This window comes from Labeo rohita, chromosome 1, assembly GCF_022985175.1.
Source record: "Labeo rohita strain BAU-BD-2019 chromosome 1, IGBB_LRoh.1.0, whole genome shotgun sequence".
In the NCBI taxonomy this organism is placed as follows: Eukaryota; Metazoa; Chordata; class Actinopteri; order Cypriniformes; family Cyprinidae; genus Labeo; species Labeo rohita.
In genome coordinates, this window is record NC_066869.1 from 17,738,136 (window position 1) to 17,756,142 (window position 18,007).

Consider the following 18,007-nt stretch of genomic DNA (forward strand, 5'->3'; position numbering starts at 1 on the left):
GAGCAATAAGGGTCATATGTAGTAAAACAATCAGTCATTTTATAAAAAAAATAACATTTATATAACTTTTAACCACAAATGCTCATCTTGCACTAGATCTGCAATGTGCGCCCACGACGTGGTTAGTTCTGCATTTGTGTACTTTGATTCAAAAAGATTGGGTAGGGCAAAAACTTGATCTCAATTTCTCCTCCAACTTCAAATTCGACCAAAATTGTTTTATTTTTTTTGTAAAGTCCGTTTGACTTTCTTTGCACGTTTGCTTTGCAAACACTGGGTTGGTACTTCTGCCTCTGTCACGCGTGACCTTTCCACTGTGAAGTTGAGCTTTTGTTAAAAAGTAGTTTCGCTTTGTTAAAAATCGTTTCGCTAGATAAGACCTGTATTTCTCGGCTGGGATGTAGAGCCCTTTGCAGCTGCATTGAAACTGCGGTTTGGACCTTCAAACCACTGTGTCTCATTGAAATCCACTATATGAAGAAAAATCCTGGAATGTTTTCCTCAAAAACCTTAACTTCTTTTTGACTGAAGTAGTAAATTATGAGGGAATTTTTATTCTGAAAGTGAACTAATCCTTTAAAAAACCAAACAAATGCACTTTCAGTTCATTTTTCTTGCTCCCGAAGAGCAAAGATAGACAATACTAAGCTGTTTCCATGCTCCAAGAATATTTTATGGGCCGGTCTAGGGTTTGTCATGTTAACGGCCTTAGACGTTTTATATTCTTTCGTCGACTCATAACCCGTCTACCAGAAACACAAGTGCCCAGTCTCTAGGTTTTATTGACAAGTTAGACATACGTCCATTAGGCTAATTATGAAACGGCCATTGACACTGATGTTAGTTGTATACGTTCAGTGTAGTAGCTAATAAAAGTCATCACAGATAGAGCCACAAAAATACAGAACGTATAAAACCACTGAGACTCATTCAGTCTATGCTGACAGCTTCATAAATTGTGTTTTAGAAGGTCAAACACTGAAGCTGAAAATACGAGAGCAGACAAACGCTTGTAATACAAAATATTTTCTTTAATCTGTTTAAATCACTGTAAATACACGAGACATAACAGCACTGTTACAACAGGAACAAAGTAACCCAGGAAATCAGACATTAAACAAATACACAATGTGAGCTCTGCGAAATGTGTTTTGAAAATAATTTAATAGAAATAGTTCTGTGTGGGTATTTTCATATCTGCGGTGTAAAAACAAGAGATTGAGGAAAATGGCACCACACCTTGCTATGACACAGTAATGTCTTTATGCTACTTTATTCATGTCCCCGTCTGTTCCTTTTTACCAATATATACATGATATACAACTGCTTCTTAAATACATATGGAAAATTTAGCATTTTATTTACAATATAAGAGCTTATTTTTTATTATTATTATTATTATTATTATTATTATTATTATTATTATTCTAGCTAAAAGATGGTGTGGAATTTTACAGAGTGAAAGTACGGACTATGATTCATAATGTCATAAAGCATCTGGACATTCACTGAACAGCACTGTAAACAACTTCCCTTGAAAATCAGAACCTATATAGCATTTCTGATAGAATAGTAATTGTAAATATGAACTAATGATCATATTTCTCAAGCAAATGCATTACTAGTGTGTGACTACCTTGAAAACATACTACTGTTCTTCTGTTTGGTGTTATGTACACATCATTTTATTTTTATACAAGCAAACTCAAAGTGCACTTTCAGAAGAGCAGATTTAGGAAAAGGTCAACTAAAAATGAAAACTTCTGTTTGTTTTCATACAATTATTAGTGAACGAATCCCTGTTATAATGTAACCAAAAACAACCTAGGTAATATTTTAGTGGTTATGCAAAGAAAAACTCATATGTGCATGAAACATGTGACCCTGGACCACAAAACCAGTCTTAAGTAGCATGGGTATATTTGTAGCAATAGCCAAAAATACACTGTATAGGTCAAAATTATTACATTTTCATCTTCATTTTTTTTCCAAAAATCATTACGATATTAAGTAAAGATTATGTTCCATGCAGATATTTTGTAAATTTCCTACTACATATCAAAACTTAATTTTTGATTAGTAATATGCATTGCTACGAACTTCATTTGGAGAACTTTAAAGGTGATTTTCTTAATATTTTTTGCACCCTCAGATTACAGATTTTCTAATTGTTGTGTCTTGGGCAACTTTTGTCCTATCCTAACAAACTATACATCAATGGAAAGCTTATTTATTATGTATAAATCTCTGTTTCAAAAAAATTGACCCTTATGATTGGTTCTGTGGTCCAGGGTCACACATGTTGTGAAAAACTGAAACCAAATCAGAGAACTCAGCATCACGAGATACTAAACCGACAGCACGGACATACTGAAATAATGCCAGCGAAATCAGTGATAAATATGGCTTGTAAATCAATAAAACTCCACCAAATAGTCTTGAAAAGAGGCCCGGAGTGCTTCCTCAACAGCTACGACTGAGCGTCCCACCATATTGGTTTGTTCCCATCCCAAACCCACACACATTCATCTGTATCTCACCCTTTCTCTCTTTATCACAGCTGAGTAAGTCCTGGAGAAAGGAGTCCTCGTCCACTCCTCCCCCGGCGGGACGCAGGGGCCCCAAGGTGCGGCTTGTTTTGCGGGGGCCTCCCGGCTCAGATCCTCTGGCACACGTGCAGCCTGGACCTGGAGAAGGAGGTGGCGTCTTTCCACACCTTGCAGGCGAGTCCTTTGGCGCAGTCACAGCGCTGGAAGATCTCCAGGTTGTGGGAGCCTTTCTTGCGCTGTTTGGTGCAGACTTCGCCCTGCCGCAGCACAGGTTTGCAGATTTTCGTCCAGAAGTGGCGAGCGCAGCAGTAGCCCTCCGAGCAGTCGGACGATCGCAGGCAAGGGTCGCCCTCGTGACCTGCAGGCGAAAGAGAGCAATGAAGGCATTTCTGTAACTCAAACAGAACAGCAGAATGCTAATGGGTTTGATTCCCTGGGAATGCATGCAGTGTAAATCACTTTGGATAAAAGCATCTGCCAGATGCATAAATTCATAGAATTCACAGAACTTAAGGCTAGTTACTTTGTAAAACAATATTTGTGGTCAAATGTTCCCTTTATTTCACATACAGTTGCTCTGGAAAGATTTCATCATCATTTTCGTATTTGACTGATGAAATGTAATAGCTCTTTTTAAGAGCCCCAAAAATAAGAAAATCTCATTGATTCACTCTCATAGCGTTCCAATAGAACACATAATGGGAATTTTGAAGAATTATGCAGAGTTGCATGAAAATTACTTTTCATTTTTTGGTAAACTACTGCGGGGTTGATTGAGTTCATTAAAATAAATAATTATTTAAATATTCATAAAAATAAAACATTAAAAGAAATAATTTGAAAATAAAAATACTAAAAAATGTTTTTTTTTTCTTTTTTACCTGCATGTTATGACCATTAACTGATATCATTAAATTATTTAAATATAGCATAAAATTTCATAGACTGCTTTGAGTAAATATTTTAGGTCTGTATATTTATTTAAACCATAAAAATGTAATATATATATATATATATATATATATACGTATATATATATATATATATATATATATATACGTATATATATATATATATATATATAATTTATTTATTTATTTATTTATTTATATATTTTTTTAGATGCATGTTATGCAACCATTGACTGATATCATTCAATTAATTAAATATTACCATAAAATCTCAGAGGTTACTTTGAGTTAATGTTTTAGTCAAATAATTTTGACATTATTTCCTTGTTTAATAGAAATGTGATATATTTAAAAAAAAAAATCTGCAAACTCTTCTTTTAAGTTTTATGAGTTCGTCCCAGGGCAACTCAATATAAAATATAGGGAAAAAATTATCCATGAAATATTCACTAAAAACGTAAAAACGTAATGTAATGCTTAACAAAAATATCGTAACTCTATCTTCCAATGAAATGTCAGACGTCTATTTGATGAAATACGGTATGCTGGACTTCTCCAGTCACTAAGTCTGCATAAACCTGCTCCATTCTTACAGATGACTGCAAGATCTGCCTCCATTCAATCAACAACCTACATTTTTCTTTTGTGTACACCACCCTACAGAAGAAAAGATCGCTACTTTCATAACTTTGCAACTATAAGTATCATCCCTCCATCAGTCAATGGAACGACCCAGTCAAAGATGACATATGGCGGCAATGTGTGCAACTCTTACGCACGCTACATCTTTCTATCTCTCATGCAAATATTCTCCACAGCGTTCAAATGAAATCAGTAAATAAAGTGCCACCAAATACGTCACTGTTACTGATATACATCTACTTACAAACAAATGCAAAACAGTTTTCCAGTGGTTGATCTTTAATGTAGGCTGAAAATAGCATGGGTTATTTTTATGGTTTTTTTTGTTTGTTTGTTTGTTTGTTTGTTTTCTCCCAAAGGGAATGGTGTTGTAGGGTAATTTTGTATTAAACTACAAATTAAGTTTGGTGTTCTGAGCTGCACTTCAGGGTGGATATTTTTGAAAAATGTCTTCAAGACATTACACGGCACTGTATGTTGTCTGTTGAGGTATTTTGGTAAAGTGTGAGAAAACAGACCCTCATGTTGTTTTGGCTAAAGCATTTTCTGTACTGCATTATACCAATTTCAATTGCATTATGAGGCCTGTATATAGAAACAGTGTTGGGGACTCTAATTTGAGCAAATCATTTCCTGATATATTAAGAAATTTGGCCCATTTTAAGAGAACCTGATATGCTTGGCTAATGATCTGCTTATATACTTCAAAGGGATAATTAGTAAAGCAAATATTATTATGTATATAAATATTACTTCGTCATGCAAGTTTTACTTTTTTTTAAACAATTCACCATGAAAGCTTTTCCTGCCAAAGGCCTTTTAACATAGAAAGTAGGCTTCCTGTAACAAAACCACAGCTTCCTGACTGGTTTTCCCAATGCAAGCCATGAACAGCAAAGTCCATGATGGAGAAGGACATCAGCTTTGACCAGATTTTTCACAGTCTGTACAATATATAGTGTCTCTCAGATGGCTTTGTCTATATCTCACGTGGTTTAATTTATGTTTGAGCGTGCCTCTGCCGTCAGCATGCATGTTACTGAGGCGAGAATACGGAGGTGTGGGAACAGCACTGCATTGTGATCCTTCCTTCACAAGCCTCCCGCTGTGGTTAAATCGTCAAGATATACGAGCTGCGTGTAGTTACAGCCAAATTTGTGGCCCGCCGTCCTCCTCAACACATGCACGTAACCACATTCAGTGAATCAACCCATTGCAGACATAGTTCATAAGTGAGTACGAATATGAAACACTCTCAGTCTCAGACCGCCCACAGTACGTTCACTGACTGCCTTATGCATAAGGCACACAAAACTCGAAAATCACATACTACAATCACATTGCTGGAGATTATATGTCATTTCCTGAACTCAAGGTACACAGTGAGCACCTTCGAGGAAAAAATGAGTCAATGGAAAGTGTGTCAAGTTTGTAAGCCTGTTTCTGCCATGAATAAAAAATAAAAGGTAATTGCGACTCACAATTGCGAGTCATAAAGTCAGAATTGTGAGATATAAACTTGTATTTCTGAGAAATAGTAAAAATTGCAAGTTTAATAAGACTTTATTTCTCAGAATTGCGAGACAGATATAAACTCAGGATTTTGAGAAAAAAAAGTTGTAATTCTGAGAAATAAAGTCGTAATTCTGAGAAATAAAGTCAGAATTGTGAGATATACACTCACAATTGTGAATTATAAAGTCAGAATTTAGATATAAACTCACAATTCTGGGAAATAAAGTTGTAAAATTGCAAGATACAAACTCAGAATTGAGTTAAAGTCAGAATTGAGATATAAACTTACAAATCTGAGAAATAAAGTCAGAACTGCGATATAAACTCATAATTCTGAGAAATAAAGTCAGAATTGCGAGATATAAACTCAAAATTTTGAATTATAACGTCAGAATTGAGATATAAACTCACAATTCTGAGAAATAAAGTCAAAATTGCAACTTTTTTTTCTCAGAACTGTAAGACAAAAACTCACAATTGCGAGTTATAGTCAGAATTGAGATATAAATTTGCAATTCTGAGAAATAAATTTGCAGTTCAAGACTTTTCTTAGAATTATGTGATATAAAAATCACAATTCTGACTTTTTTCTCAGAATTGAGATATAAACTTGCAATTGCAAGTTATAAAGTCAGAATTGCGAGATATGAACTTGTAATTTTGAGAAAAAGTCAAAATTGCAAGTTTAATATGATTTTATTTCTCAGAATTGCAAGATATAAACTTGCAATTCTGATTTTTTTCTCAGAACTGTGAGATATAAACTCGCAATTGCAAGTTATAAAGTCAGAATTGAGATTTACACGCAATTCTGAGAAATACATTTGCAATTCAAGACTTTTTGTATCACGTAATTCAAGAATTTATATCTCTAGAGTTTATCTCTCTATTGGGTAAATTTACACTAATATATTTTATATATTTGCATTCTATTTGCTCTGTAATAGCTAATGAAAAAAAGAAATTTATTTTTTTCATGACTTTTCAAAAGAATAAAAAAATATCAGGAGATTTATTACATTGGTCAAAGCCGATTTTCTCACTATTTGGATTTTTTTTTTTTTTTTTTTTTTTTTTTTTTTGCACCTTCATATTCCAGATTTTCAAATAGTAGTATCTAGCCAAATGTTTTCTTATCATAACAAACAATACATCAATGGAAAGCTTTTTTTCAGCTTTCTCAATTTCAAAATAACCTTTATGACTGGTTTTGTGGTCCAGGGTCACAAACTGTTTGAAAATTAAAATATTAAACATTTTGGTACATTTAAGTTGTTAAGAACTGTTGAAACGCATTATCGCAGTCTGTGAAAAGAGTCCAAAGGGTGCAATTTTCTTTAATTTCTCTGATTTATTTTAGTTTATTACTGGCTGACAGTTCTGCTGCTGCAAACCCGACCAGTCGAGTCTATGCTCTCTCTAACCCTGCAGATCTAAACAACTTTTCACGAATTGTGGTTATCCATTTAGTCAGTATCTCACCTTTGATAGAGATCTTGGCATGAGGTTTGCCGTTCCTCCTCCAGCCTTTGTCTTTGAGGGAAAGCTTGTTGTGCTCCTCCATAGGTGACTTGTGTGAGGACAGGACACGCTCTGAGATCGGGATGCAGATATCTAAAGAAAGACAGAAAACATCCTTTGTAACTTTCTCAGTGTTAGTGTGAAGACATTGGGAAACGGTGTGTATCTGTGATCAATCCAGGAACGTACAGTTGCTGCAGCGATTGCCGGGGCAGCACATGCTGTCTCTGTGGCAGCGCTTCTTTCTCCTGCGGCAGGTGAGGCAGCGGGACGGCGCGTGTTGAGGACTGTGGCAGTACGTTCCCACAGAGCATTCGTTATCACTGCTGCATGGATGCCCCTGAAAAAAATGAATGAGAAAGACTGATCAGATTGGGTTCTTCTTCACCAAAACTCTGTTTTTAAAACAACACTCAAATCTTGGTTACAATAAAGATAAAATCGTAAAAATTCCGAATGACAAGTGAAATTTTTGGATCCCATATTTGAATTAGATTATTCCAGTCATCATTGATCGCCATCACCAGCCATATTTTAGTTGCCTTTTTGTGTGAGCGCTGAAAATTCTGGAGGAAATTACATGCAAAATAAGCAATTTGACTTGTTCTTTCTTTTATTATTTAGTATAAAATGAGCCAGTCTGCGAGAAACATGAAAGTAGTGCCAGTTTCCATAAAGAGCAGATTGATATACAAAATTGCAATGAATGATGACGAATGTTGGGACTGGATCCCACGATTAACCAATCAGACCTTTTTATTTTGTAAGACATTATGAGACATTTTTGTGGACATTATGAATTTTATATTCATTTATCTAAACAACAGTATGGAAGCTTGTTTTCACTATGAGATAAAGAAAAATAACGTATTATCTCAACATTCAGATATTTTCCCTTGCAATTCTTAATTATATTTTTCACAATTCTGAGAAAAAAGTTATTTATGTTACATAAATTGCATAATTCAGAATTTTGAGTTTATATCATGGAATTCTCTGTTTAAAATATAGAATTCACAGAAAAAAGTCAAGAATTCTAAAAAACAATGTCTGAATTCTGAGATATAAACCCAGAATTGTGAGAAATAAGTCATAACTGTGAGATAAAAAGTCATAAATACTTTTTTTTTTTTTTTTTTTTGCTCCCTCAGATTCCAGATTTTCAAATAGTTGTATCTTGGCCAAATATTGTCCTATAATAACAAACCATACATAAATAGAAAGCTTTTTTTATTCAGGTTTCAGCTTTCAGAATTTCAAAAAATTGATCATTACTACTGGTTAAAAATTTAATTCGATTATATATTATTTCAAAATTCAGATATTTTTCCTCACAATTCTTAATTATATATTTCACAATTCTGAGAAAAAAAAAAAAGTTATTTGTGAGATATAAATTGCAAAAATTCAGTTTATATTGCATTAATTACGTAATTCAGATTTTTATTCTCAGAGTTTATATCATGGAATTCTCTGTTTAAACTCAAAAAAGTCAAGAATTCCAAAATACAAAGTCTGAATTTTGAGATATTTCTCACAATTCTGGGTTTATAAGTCATAACTGTTAGATTAAAATTCATAAATACATTTTTTATTCTGTGGAGGAATCAGGCTTCTATAATATATTAATATGCATTTATACACTGAATCTGTCATGAATATGTAGGTGGATGCAATAAAACAAACAACCAGAATGCAGCACATTTTAATGTTAATTTGTCAATTTCATTAATAGTACATAATAGTACACTGACAAATTGTCTATTTTGTGTTTTATATTAGTATACCTTTTAGCTACAATCAAGTTAGGCCCTCCAAAATCAGCAAAACAGACCTTAGGCACTTTAATATAAGATTAAATTGCCTTAAAGTAAGATAAAACTGATAGTTGTAACTGAGCTTGACAATGTTATACAAATCACAGACTCCAGAACAGAAAGCAGCTAGTGAAGATTTAGCAAGGGAAATGCGTTACATCACCCGTAACAATCTTCAGTTTAGCGTCAAATGCAAAACATGTGTTCTGACAAGGGGAGAAGAATATTTCAATATCTAATAACAAAAGAACGAGTCTGTTATGTAGATTGACGGACCTTAGAGCGATATTCCTTTCTTATGCAAGTAACAGAATTGGTAACATTGAAAACACATGATGAAACCGGGCCAAACCACCAACGATACATTCACGAGGTGAATAAGGAACGGATGAGGCTCATAAAATGTTTAAATACTAAGAAGTCGCTGACCTCAAAAATTCAGTGTTCATCCGCTGCTTCATTAGAAAATGATTGAGTGCATTACATTAGCATATTAAAAAACAGACAAATCCATTCAGACGTCATAAAAATCTGTACATTTTCCATCCTCTCGTTCGTTTCACTTGTATGATGTGCTTAGACGTAAAACGTCCTCACCTTTCAGGCTAAATCATGTTGACCTAAAGTTACAAAGTGAAAGAGACATGCTGAATTTCGATTCCAGAGCTGCAAGAGTCACCCGCATCTCTCCATAGCGTCGCGTAAACCGCCAGAGCCAATGCAGACACAAAATCACGTCTGCACACAATCTGGCAACGCCATCACATCAGGATTTTAATGACCCGGCCAACGCTTGGATACGACTCGTTGATCCTCATCCCTCATTGATTCCACAGTCTGTTTTTATTCCTCCCATACAGTACATTCATGTGTGAGATAAGTGTCAAGATGATAAGCTCAGAGACAGACGGCGATGAGGGATGCCCACTGGCCCCTGTGTTACCACGCTCATGCTAGCAAAAAAGGTGGACTTTGAAGACTAAACGTGCCATGCCTTTGAAAATCGTCTCCCTATCGGTATTCTCCCTCATGCTTTTAAAAAACATTTAAGGATTGATATCAGGTAATACCCAAACTACGTCAAGTCTTATCTTGTTAGTAGCGACCGATAGGAAAGCAGTACTTTAGCAGGTCTAATCTTCAAAAATTAAAGTATTAAAATGTAGTATTTTATATCGGTTTAAAAAAAACAAAAAAAAAAAAAAACTGATGTCTTATTTTTTAATTATTAACGTAATTATATATTTTTACTTTTTTAAATAACTTAAATAAATTAAATTATTTTCTAATTTTTAAACAAAGTAGATATTGTAAATATATGGTGCATATAAACTTTATATTTTATATTTCATTTTCTCATTTGTTTATTTGTAACAGCTATGTGCTAAATCAAAATGTATGTGAAAGTATAAAAATGTGAACTTTATATAAACTATACCTATATTCAAAATAAATTCAACTACAATTAAAATGCAGTAGATATATTTTGAAGTTTTCCTTTTTTATTTTTATATTTTATTTTTTTATTTTTATTTTAACATATATTAACTTATAACTACTATATGCACAAAAACTCTGCTAAAAATGCTATAAAAATGTACATGAACTCGATATAAACTATACATATATTCACAATTTTTAAGATATAAATTGCAAAAATTCAGAATTTATATTGCATTAATTGCATAATTCAGATCTTTATTCTCAGAATTTTGAATTTATATGACAGAATTCTCTGTTTAAAAAAAAAGTCAAGAATTCCAAAAAACAAAGTCTGAATTCTGAGATATAAACCCGGAATTGTGAGAAATAAGTCATAACTGTGAGATAAAAAGTCTATAAATACTTTATTTGCTCCCTCAGATTCCATAATTTCAAACAGTTTCTTGGCCAGATATTGTTCTACCATAACAAACCATATCAAATATTATTTTTTTTATATTTTATATTGCATTTTCTCATTTAAAACTGCAATATGCTACAAAAAAACTGCTAAAATCTTTTATTTTGTTCTTACTGTAACAACTTTGTTTTCCGCTACCTTTGAGCCTAAAATAGATATTGTACACTACAGCTTACAAAAGAAACATCTTCAGTCTAATTTCCGTCTACAACTATTGTATTGCAAGGCTTTCTTTGAACCTGCGTCTGAGTTCATCTACACAACAGACTCATGAAATCCTGAATAGGGTTTTCACACATAAAACCCGTGTCTCACACATATGTTCCTCTAGGGCCCCGGGGCCCAGCTTAACTTGACCTTGCAAAAGCAAAGCTGACATCTGACACCATGAATGGTGTTAGTGAATTGAGAGGGTTTTCAAGAGTAAAATAAACTATGTCACTGAACAAACAAACCTTATCCACCCTCAAAGGGCATGGCCCTATGGCTATCAGATTGCACAGGAAAGCTGCGCACTCTCTCACTGTTTGAAGCGCAAGTTGAAGGCTAATCTCACCAGAATGAAAAAACATCTGTAACAAACCCTTAAAGGCACTACTTATACAAATGATGGGAATATGAGTTCATAAATAGCCTAGACAAAAAAAAAAAAAAAAAAAAACCCTAATTAAAAAGGGAAGATCCTACTTAGTACTCCCGCTTCCCAACTATTTTTTTTATATTGCCAGTACAACAAAATGACTAACAAAAGTTGTGTAAGTGTTGCTTTATCTATGTATTTTATCATTGTTGTGCTAAGAATTATTGAAAATGTTGTGTTGTTGCAAGAATGTCATCTCATAAACCAGCAAAAACCCTGCTAAGAAAACTTAAGCTAGTTTGCTGATCCTTAGCCTTTTTAGCTGAATTAGGTTGGTCTCCCAAAGTAACTAGATGAAAACTGACCAAAACCTTTTTGACCAGGTGAGAACAGAAAACCATCTTAAATTGGTTAAAGATTATTTTTAAGCAGGGATTAGTTGTTGTTTTTTTTTTTTTTTTTTTTTTTTTTTTTTTTGCCAAATTACTGTTCTTTAACAACAGGACAAATAATGCAGACAAAACTAAAAATCTGAAGTCAATGTAAACATTCACAATTACAATGTATATATATTGATATTTTTAATGTCTATACAGTTTTTATTTTAATTTTAGTTTTGCTTATTTTAGTTATTTAAATACATCAACTAAATATAAGTGAGAAATGTTTTTATATATTATTTTGGTTAAATTTTATTTAATTTTAAGTCTTTTTTTTTAGCTTTAGTTAAACTATGATAACCCTGTTTCACATTCACAAGGGTGCTTTTCAGTGAGCATGGCTAATTGAATGCTAAGCATTATATCCATGGAATTCTGGGAATGCTACAAAGTTGCAATATCATGCCTTAACACTTTGAATCACGGTCAGAAACCCATGGTGATTAAACCTTAGGCTGTCTTGTTCCTCAAATGAGGTAAAATCCAGATGATTAGCCTGGTTAGTGCTAAAAAGCCGCCACACCTCTGCCTGTTTTATTTCACCCTCTCAGCTCGTTAGCATCACTAAACAGTCACTTAACCTCAGAGGGAGCAGAAAAGGGCAACCCACCTCGCCTCTTTACAAGCCAGACCCAAACAATCCCCCGCCCCGGTCCTACTCGTTAACGGAACCTCAGCGTCAAATTAAATAAGAGGAGAAGTTAAAAGTCCCAAAGCTGCGGCACTGATGTGAAACAGCTCTCGTGTTCATGTGGAATACTAGCCTCTTCCCCTCTAGTCGAGAGGTTAATGTGGTGAACGAGTTCTGCCAATTCTAATATCCCTCTTTTTGGGTTGCCCACAACTGGAAACCACCATTAACTCCTCCCCTTGAACATTTTCTCTAATCGTCTAGAGTGACTGACATTGGTTTGTTTCAAATGTAGGTTTATTTTATTTGTGGACAACATCTGACATGAGTTTCACCGTCAAAGAGTTAGACACATTTAAATTAAGTTGTAGCTACTAATAAAACTCTGGCATCATGGCTGCCGGCCAGCTTTGCTTATAGCATGAAACGGCGAACCGAATTCTGCTTGTCCCCTTTAGGACGGATGTATGAAACTGGGTGGCCGTTTCTCTTGCCTGCCTAATTTGCAGCAGTTGGGTGAACGCCAGCGTGGGAGATTTATTGGGAGCTTGTGTTATAATCTTCACCATATCCTTGAGAGTTAGAGGACTTGAGAGGAAACATTTCAGCAGCTGTGTAATGACATATAAAAATGTAAAGCATTCTTCAGACAGCTCAACCAGATGGGAGAGAAAAATGTAGGGAAAGTGACTACAAGGACATAATGGTAAATTAACTCCAGGCACACTTCTGGGTGCCATCATTAACTTTTTAAAAGATATTTAGTGCTTATATTATTTGAACTATATTGGTAAATGAGCCTTATAGGGCTCATTATGTCATTTGCATTGTCATTCTTATGAAACCATATTGTGTTTGTACTGACTTTTATTATTTTTTTATGCTAAATGAGTCTTGGTATCAAAATGCTTCTATACTTTGCATCCGTCTGACTCTAGATGGTGCTTTAATAAGCTCATTTACAATTTGGTGAGCAACTCCAAAACTGCAGGGGCTAGAATTAGTTTTTTTTTTCTTCTTTTGAAGTTGTGCTGAATGCATCTGTAAAATTTTTGCGCCTTTTTTTGAATTTTCAGGAAAATTCTATTTTTCAAACTCTTTCTAGTCTGTTAGCCCAATCTCCACTAATGTTATGTAGCATCTTAAAACAAACAGCTGCCAAAATAATTTCTATCATGACAAGTCTCTGAAGATTTTAGCATGGTAATATGACAATGTTAATGTATTTCGTCTTGCTGGAATAGATCTGCTACGCTACTCAATTGCTGCTACTGTTGGTTATTGCTGTCGTTGGAGACTATTGCTGCTGCAATGCAAGTACAGGAAACAATATATGTCGATATGGTGCCGTGAGTATTTAAGACTTACTGCTGTTGCACAAGTAGCACATATAATAACCTGTAGCAGATCTATACAGGTGGAGCTGGGGAAGTGGAGGAACTCTGAAAGCACATTGCGAAATAATCTAGTGAATGCTAACCAGCTATTTATATGTAAAATAGCAAGCTCATTGGCTGTGTATCCAACGAAACCAATCAGCTTGTGCCAAGTACTTTAATGCTTTGAATATCATCAGCTTGCGGTAAGGACCCATCAGCCTGCGCCATTTAGAGTTTCATGACAGAACCTGGCATTTTAATTAGAGCAAATGTTTGGATGTGGCATAACCCAAAAGTTCAAGTTGATGAAACTTTTACAACAGCACAATGTGAGGATGCATGCCCAATTTTGTCCATTAGGGCTGCGACAATAAATTGATTCGTGGATCAATTCAGAGATGTTCCAAATGCATCGTGATTCTCTTTGGAATCGATTCTGAGCTTCGATTTTAACAGCAGATGGCGCTTTAATATAGTTTTTATCCGCACAATCAAACGCTCACGAAGAAGAGTTTGCTTCAACCTTTTCGAATTGCATGTATGATTATTTTAGGTTCAAGTGTGTGTAAAGATTTGGAAACAAGCAGAGCATGGCTGTTTCTAAAGCAAGCAGTGCCATCTGCTGCTCAAAACTAAGCTCAGAATCAATTTGAGAAAGAATCGCGATGTGAAAATCTCAGAATTGACGCTGAATCATTTCTCGATTCACGATGCAATGATTTATCGTCCCAGCCCTAATGTCCATAGTGGGCATTACAATTAAAAAAAAAAAAAAAAACTCCACCCACCACCAACTGAATGAGGAACTTTTAGCATGTATCTTCCCTTTTTGTTGCATCGTATCCTAATATTTCAAAGTTGCATTGAGAAAAGTCAACAAAAATCGGCCACCAATAATCAGTGCTCATCATGAAATCATCTACAGTATATGCCATGAAAACCAGGATGGCTATTTGCATTTAAAATGTATCCAATATAAGAGGGAACTAGAACTAATGAAATTTTTCAAAGCTACAGTACAGCTGCAATCAAAAAATGTGCAACCATAGTACTGCATCCACATGACCTGTTCTTTCAAATCTGGTATTTACTTTAATACACTGTCACCACAAGCTATTGTACCTGCAAATGATGTGTTCTCTGTGCTAATCTAGGGTGGCACAAAAGAGCTCTGAACAATATAACCGATGTAACTATATGTTTACATCATTTACACACATCAACAATTTTGTTTGTACCATCAATATAAATTACTGCACAACACACACTACATAATCCTAAAGTAACAATACACTACTCTTCAGAAAAAACAACAACAACAACTTAAACCAGTCTAAATTGGTTTTGTTTACACCCAAAATCTGGTCTCCCCAACCTGGTCAAGCCAGTTTGGTTGGTTTTAGATGAGTTTTGGGCATTTTTGGGCACCTTAAATCACCTAAAACCAGCAGAACAAGTTAAAGCATTTTTCGAACAGAGTACAACATTTCCTTAATTAATATAATTTAATCTCCTAAGCAATTCTTTCAGATTTAGAGAGCCCCAGGTATAGAAAGTTGGGGTCTGTCCACAATATCTGCAACATCTGCAACTGGAAACTTCCAAATGAGACAACAGTCGCTCTGTTAGCAATCTACAAAGTTGTTAGCAATCTACATTTGGATAAGCAGCTAAATGTAGCATGACATTTAACTAATATTGGACTGTAGTGGTTTCCACATGTATGGCAGTGGTCTGATCATCCAGACCACCTGCGTTTATGGAGATGGTAAAGTGGAGAGCAATTGTTTAGATGAGGGTCTGGCAGGGAAACTTCCATACTGGAGAGCTTCCCACTCCAAAAGGAAGTAAAAGGGAGAAGACTCCCATCACCTCCTCTTTTTGCACTGAATCTTTCAATAAATTGCGTCTGCTCTCAATTACAGCAACATCTGCATATTTACAGCTGATCTGAGAGGCATAACCAGGAACAAACAGCAAAGAGGATTTTTTTTATCTGAAGTAACAATATTGTGTGACTTACACATGCTAAGAATTTATACTTAAAACAAGTCTTAAATAAATCTTGGGCTTGGCATGAATCCAGGATTCACCAGACTAGAAACACGATTAAAGCTTTCAAAAGGACTTTGCCCATTCAACTGAACTTTCAATCACTTTCTGTATTTCTATAATACTCAAGTAACACTGTAATCGCTTTTAAAATAACACAAGTTTGAGCATTTTAAAATTGATTATAGTAGATGAGTTACATAGCCTAATAAATGACATGCCAGTTGCTTGATATAAGTAAAACTTGTCGTCAAATCCTACCGTACAACGTAAATCAACACTTTGTCAATCCACTTGGCTAAATGAAGTCTTTAATGGACAAACATGTAAAATAAAACGTCAGAAAATACGTTCCACGATGTATACAGCTTATATAACGAAATAAAAAACAAGATTTCAGTAACCTACAAAAAGTTCGTTTAAAAAGTCAGACGTCGTTAAATAGAAGTAGCTGAGGAGGTAACCATAGCAACAGTTCGCGCCTCGACCGTTTTCCGTTATCATGTCGAACATAACAAATAGCTATACAACAACAAAACATACTTTCTGTCACGTGTATCGCTTTAGTATGGATTGTTTTTATAATCACAAGAAATAGTTTTAAAACATACTTGATGTAGTTAATCCAGTTTTGCGAGTTTAGGAATTTGGCTTGAGCGGGACAAACGGTTTGTCCCTCAGACAGTAACTGACAGAAATTCTTTTAAAAAGATCAGCGAACAATTCGCACGTAAGTGTTATGTGATAGTTATTTCTTTAGGCATTTGGTAAGTAGGCTAATAACGCCTTAAGGGTTTTAGCTTTGACTAATGACAAAATGGCTAGAGGTGTCGGGTTTACCTGAGCGGGAATGTTGCCTTTCTTCGGGATGCCGCTGGAGCGGTTGGTGGCGGCGGACTGTGGCTCCAGAGATTTGATGGAGTTGACCTGGGCTTCGCTCTCGGTCGCCTGAGTTTCTCCCATCCGCACTACCGCGATGATCAGCATCAACATCCAAAAGCTCCGACTCCGGGAAACGTTCAGCATCCTTTACGTCTTTTCTTTACTCTGGATGAAACTGTGTTGGTTTCTTGAAGGTAAGATATTTCCTACAGCACTAGGTGCTTTGACCACCACACTTTGGCTTAAAAAAGTATAAACCCCTTACAGAGCCCATCAAACAATCTGTCAAATATCAGTGAAAAAACGTTAAATAGCCTACACACTGCAAAGAGACTTAATTTCTTATTAAAACACAAAGATGTGGAGAAACTGAAATCGTCAGGATGCTGTGCCAAAAAACATAAAAAAAAGAAATAAATCAAAGTAGGCTAAGTTGCAGCAAAGAGGAGGATTCCTGCTCGTTTGAGTGTTTGTGAAGCAGCCTGACGTTTCATGATGTGGGATACCTTCTTTTTATAGGATGTGTTTCCTCCGCCCCCATTCTGTATTGACAAAAGATGAAACTGATCTGTGGTGCGCCCCTGTTCACACACACTACTGACTGAGACTGCAGGAAACCAGCGGAGCACATCTGCGTTATAGATGTTAAAAGAAATGAAGCTGAACCTGTGAAGCACAAGCGATTTAGCTTTACATTAAGGCTGTTCCATGTGCTTCTCGCAGGTATCTATCATCTAATCTATCTATTGAAAAGCTTTAAAAAGAACCAAGTAGCCTAGTAACTAGCACTTTTCTCACAAGTTAAAATCTATTTATTTATCTTTCTCTATGTCTATCTAAAAAGTTTAAATCTATCTATAGCTTTAAAAGAACTATACAGCCTTACAACTAGCACATCTATCTAAGAAGTTCAAATCTATCATCTAGCTATCTCTGTCTGTCCATCCCTCCATCCGTCTGTCAGTCCGTCCGTTTATCCATCCATCCATCTATCTGATTATTTGTCCGTCCATCCATCGTCCATTGATCCATCCATCTGTCTATAACTTGAAAAGAACTACATAGCCTTGTAACTAGTACATTCTGGGAAAAAAGTTCAAATCTATCTCTCTATAAAAAAAAAACTTTAAAAGAACTATATATCCTTGTAACTAGCACAGTTCGAGGGAAAGGTAAAATCTATGC

The 18,007-nt window shown here is 35.0% G+C and overlaps 1 protein-coding gene across 1 annotated transcript; it reads right to left on the bottom strand.

The window, feature by feature from the left end:
• Positions 1-1,035: 1,035 nt before the first annotated feature.
• On the bottom strand, positions 1,036-17,294 carry dkk2 (dickkopf WNT signaling pathway inhibitor 2). Its single transcript, XM_051128109.1, has 4 exons — positions 16,781-17,294; positions 7,328-7,478; positions 7,100-7,231; positions 1,036-2,907 (listed from the first exon to the last, which is right to left on the bottom strand). The coding sequence occupies exons 1-4, from the start codon at positions 16,964-16,966 to the stop codon at positions 2,657-2,659; spliced, it is 720 nt and encodes a 239-aa protein (XP_050984066.1). The 5' UTR covers positions 16,967-17,294; the 3' UTR covers positions 1,036-2,656.
• Positions 17,295-18,007: the final 713 nt, after the last annotated feature.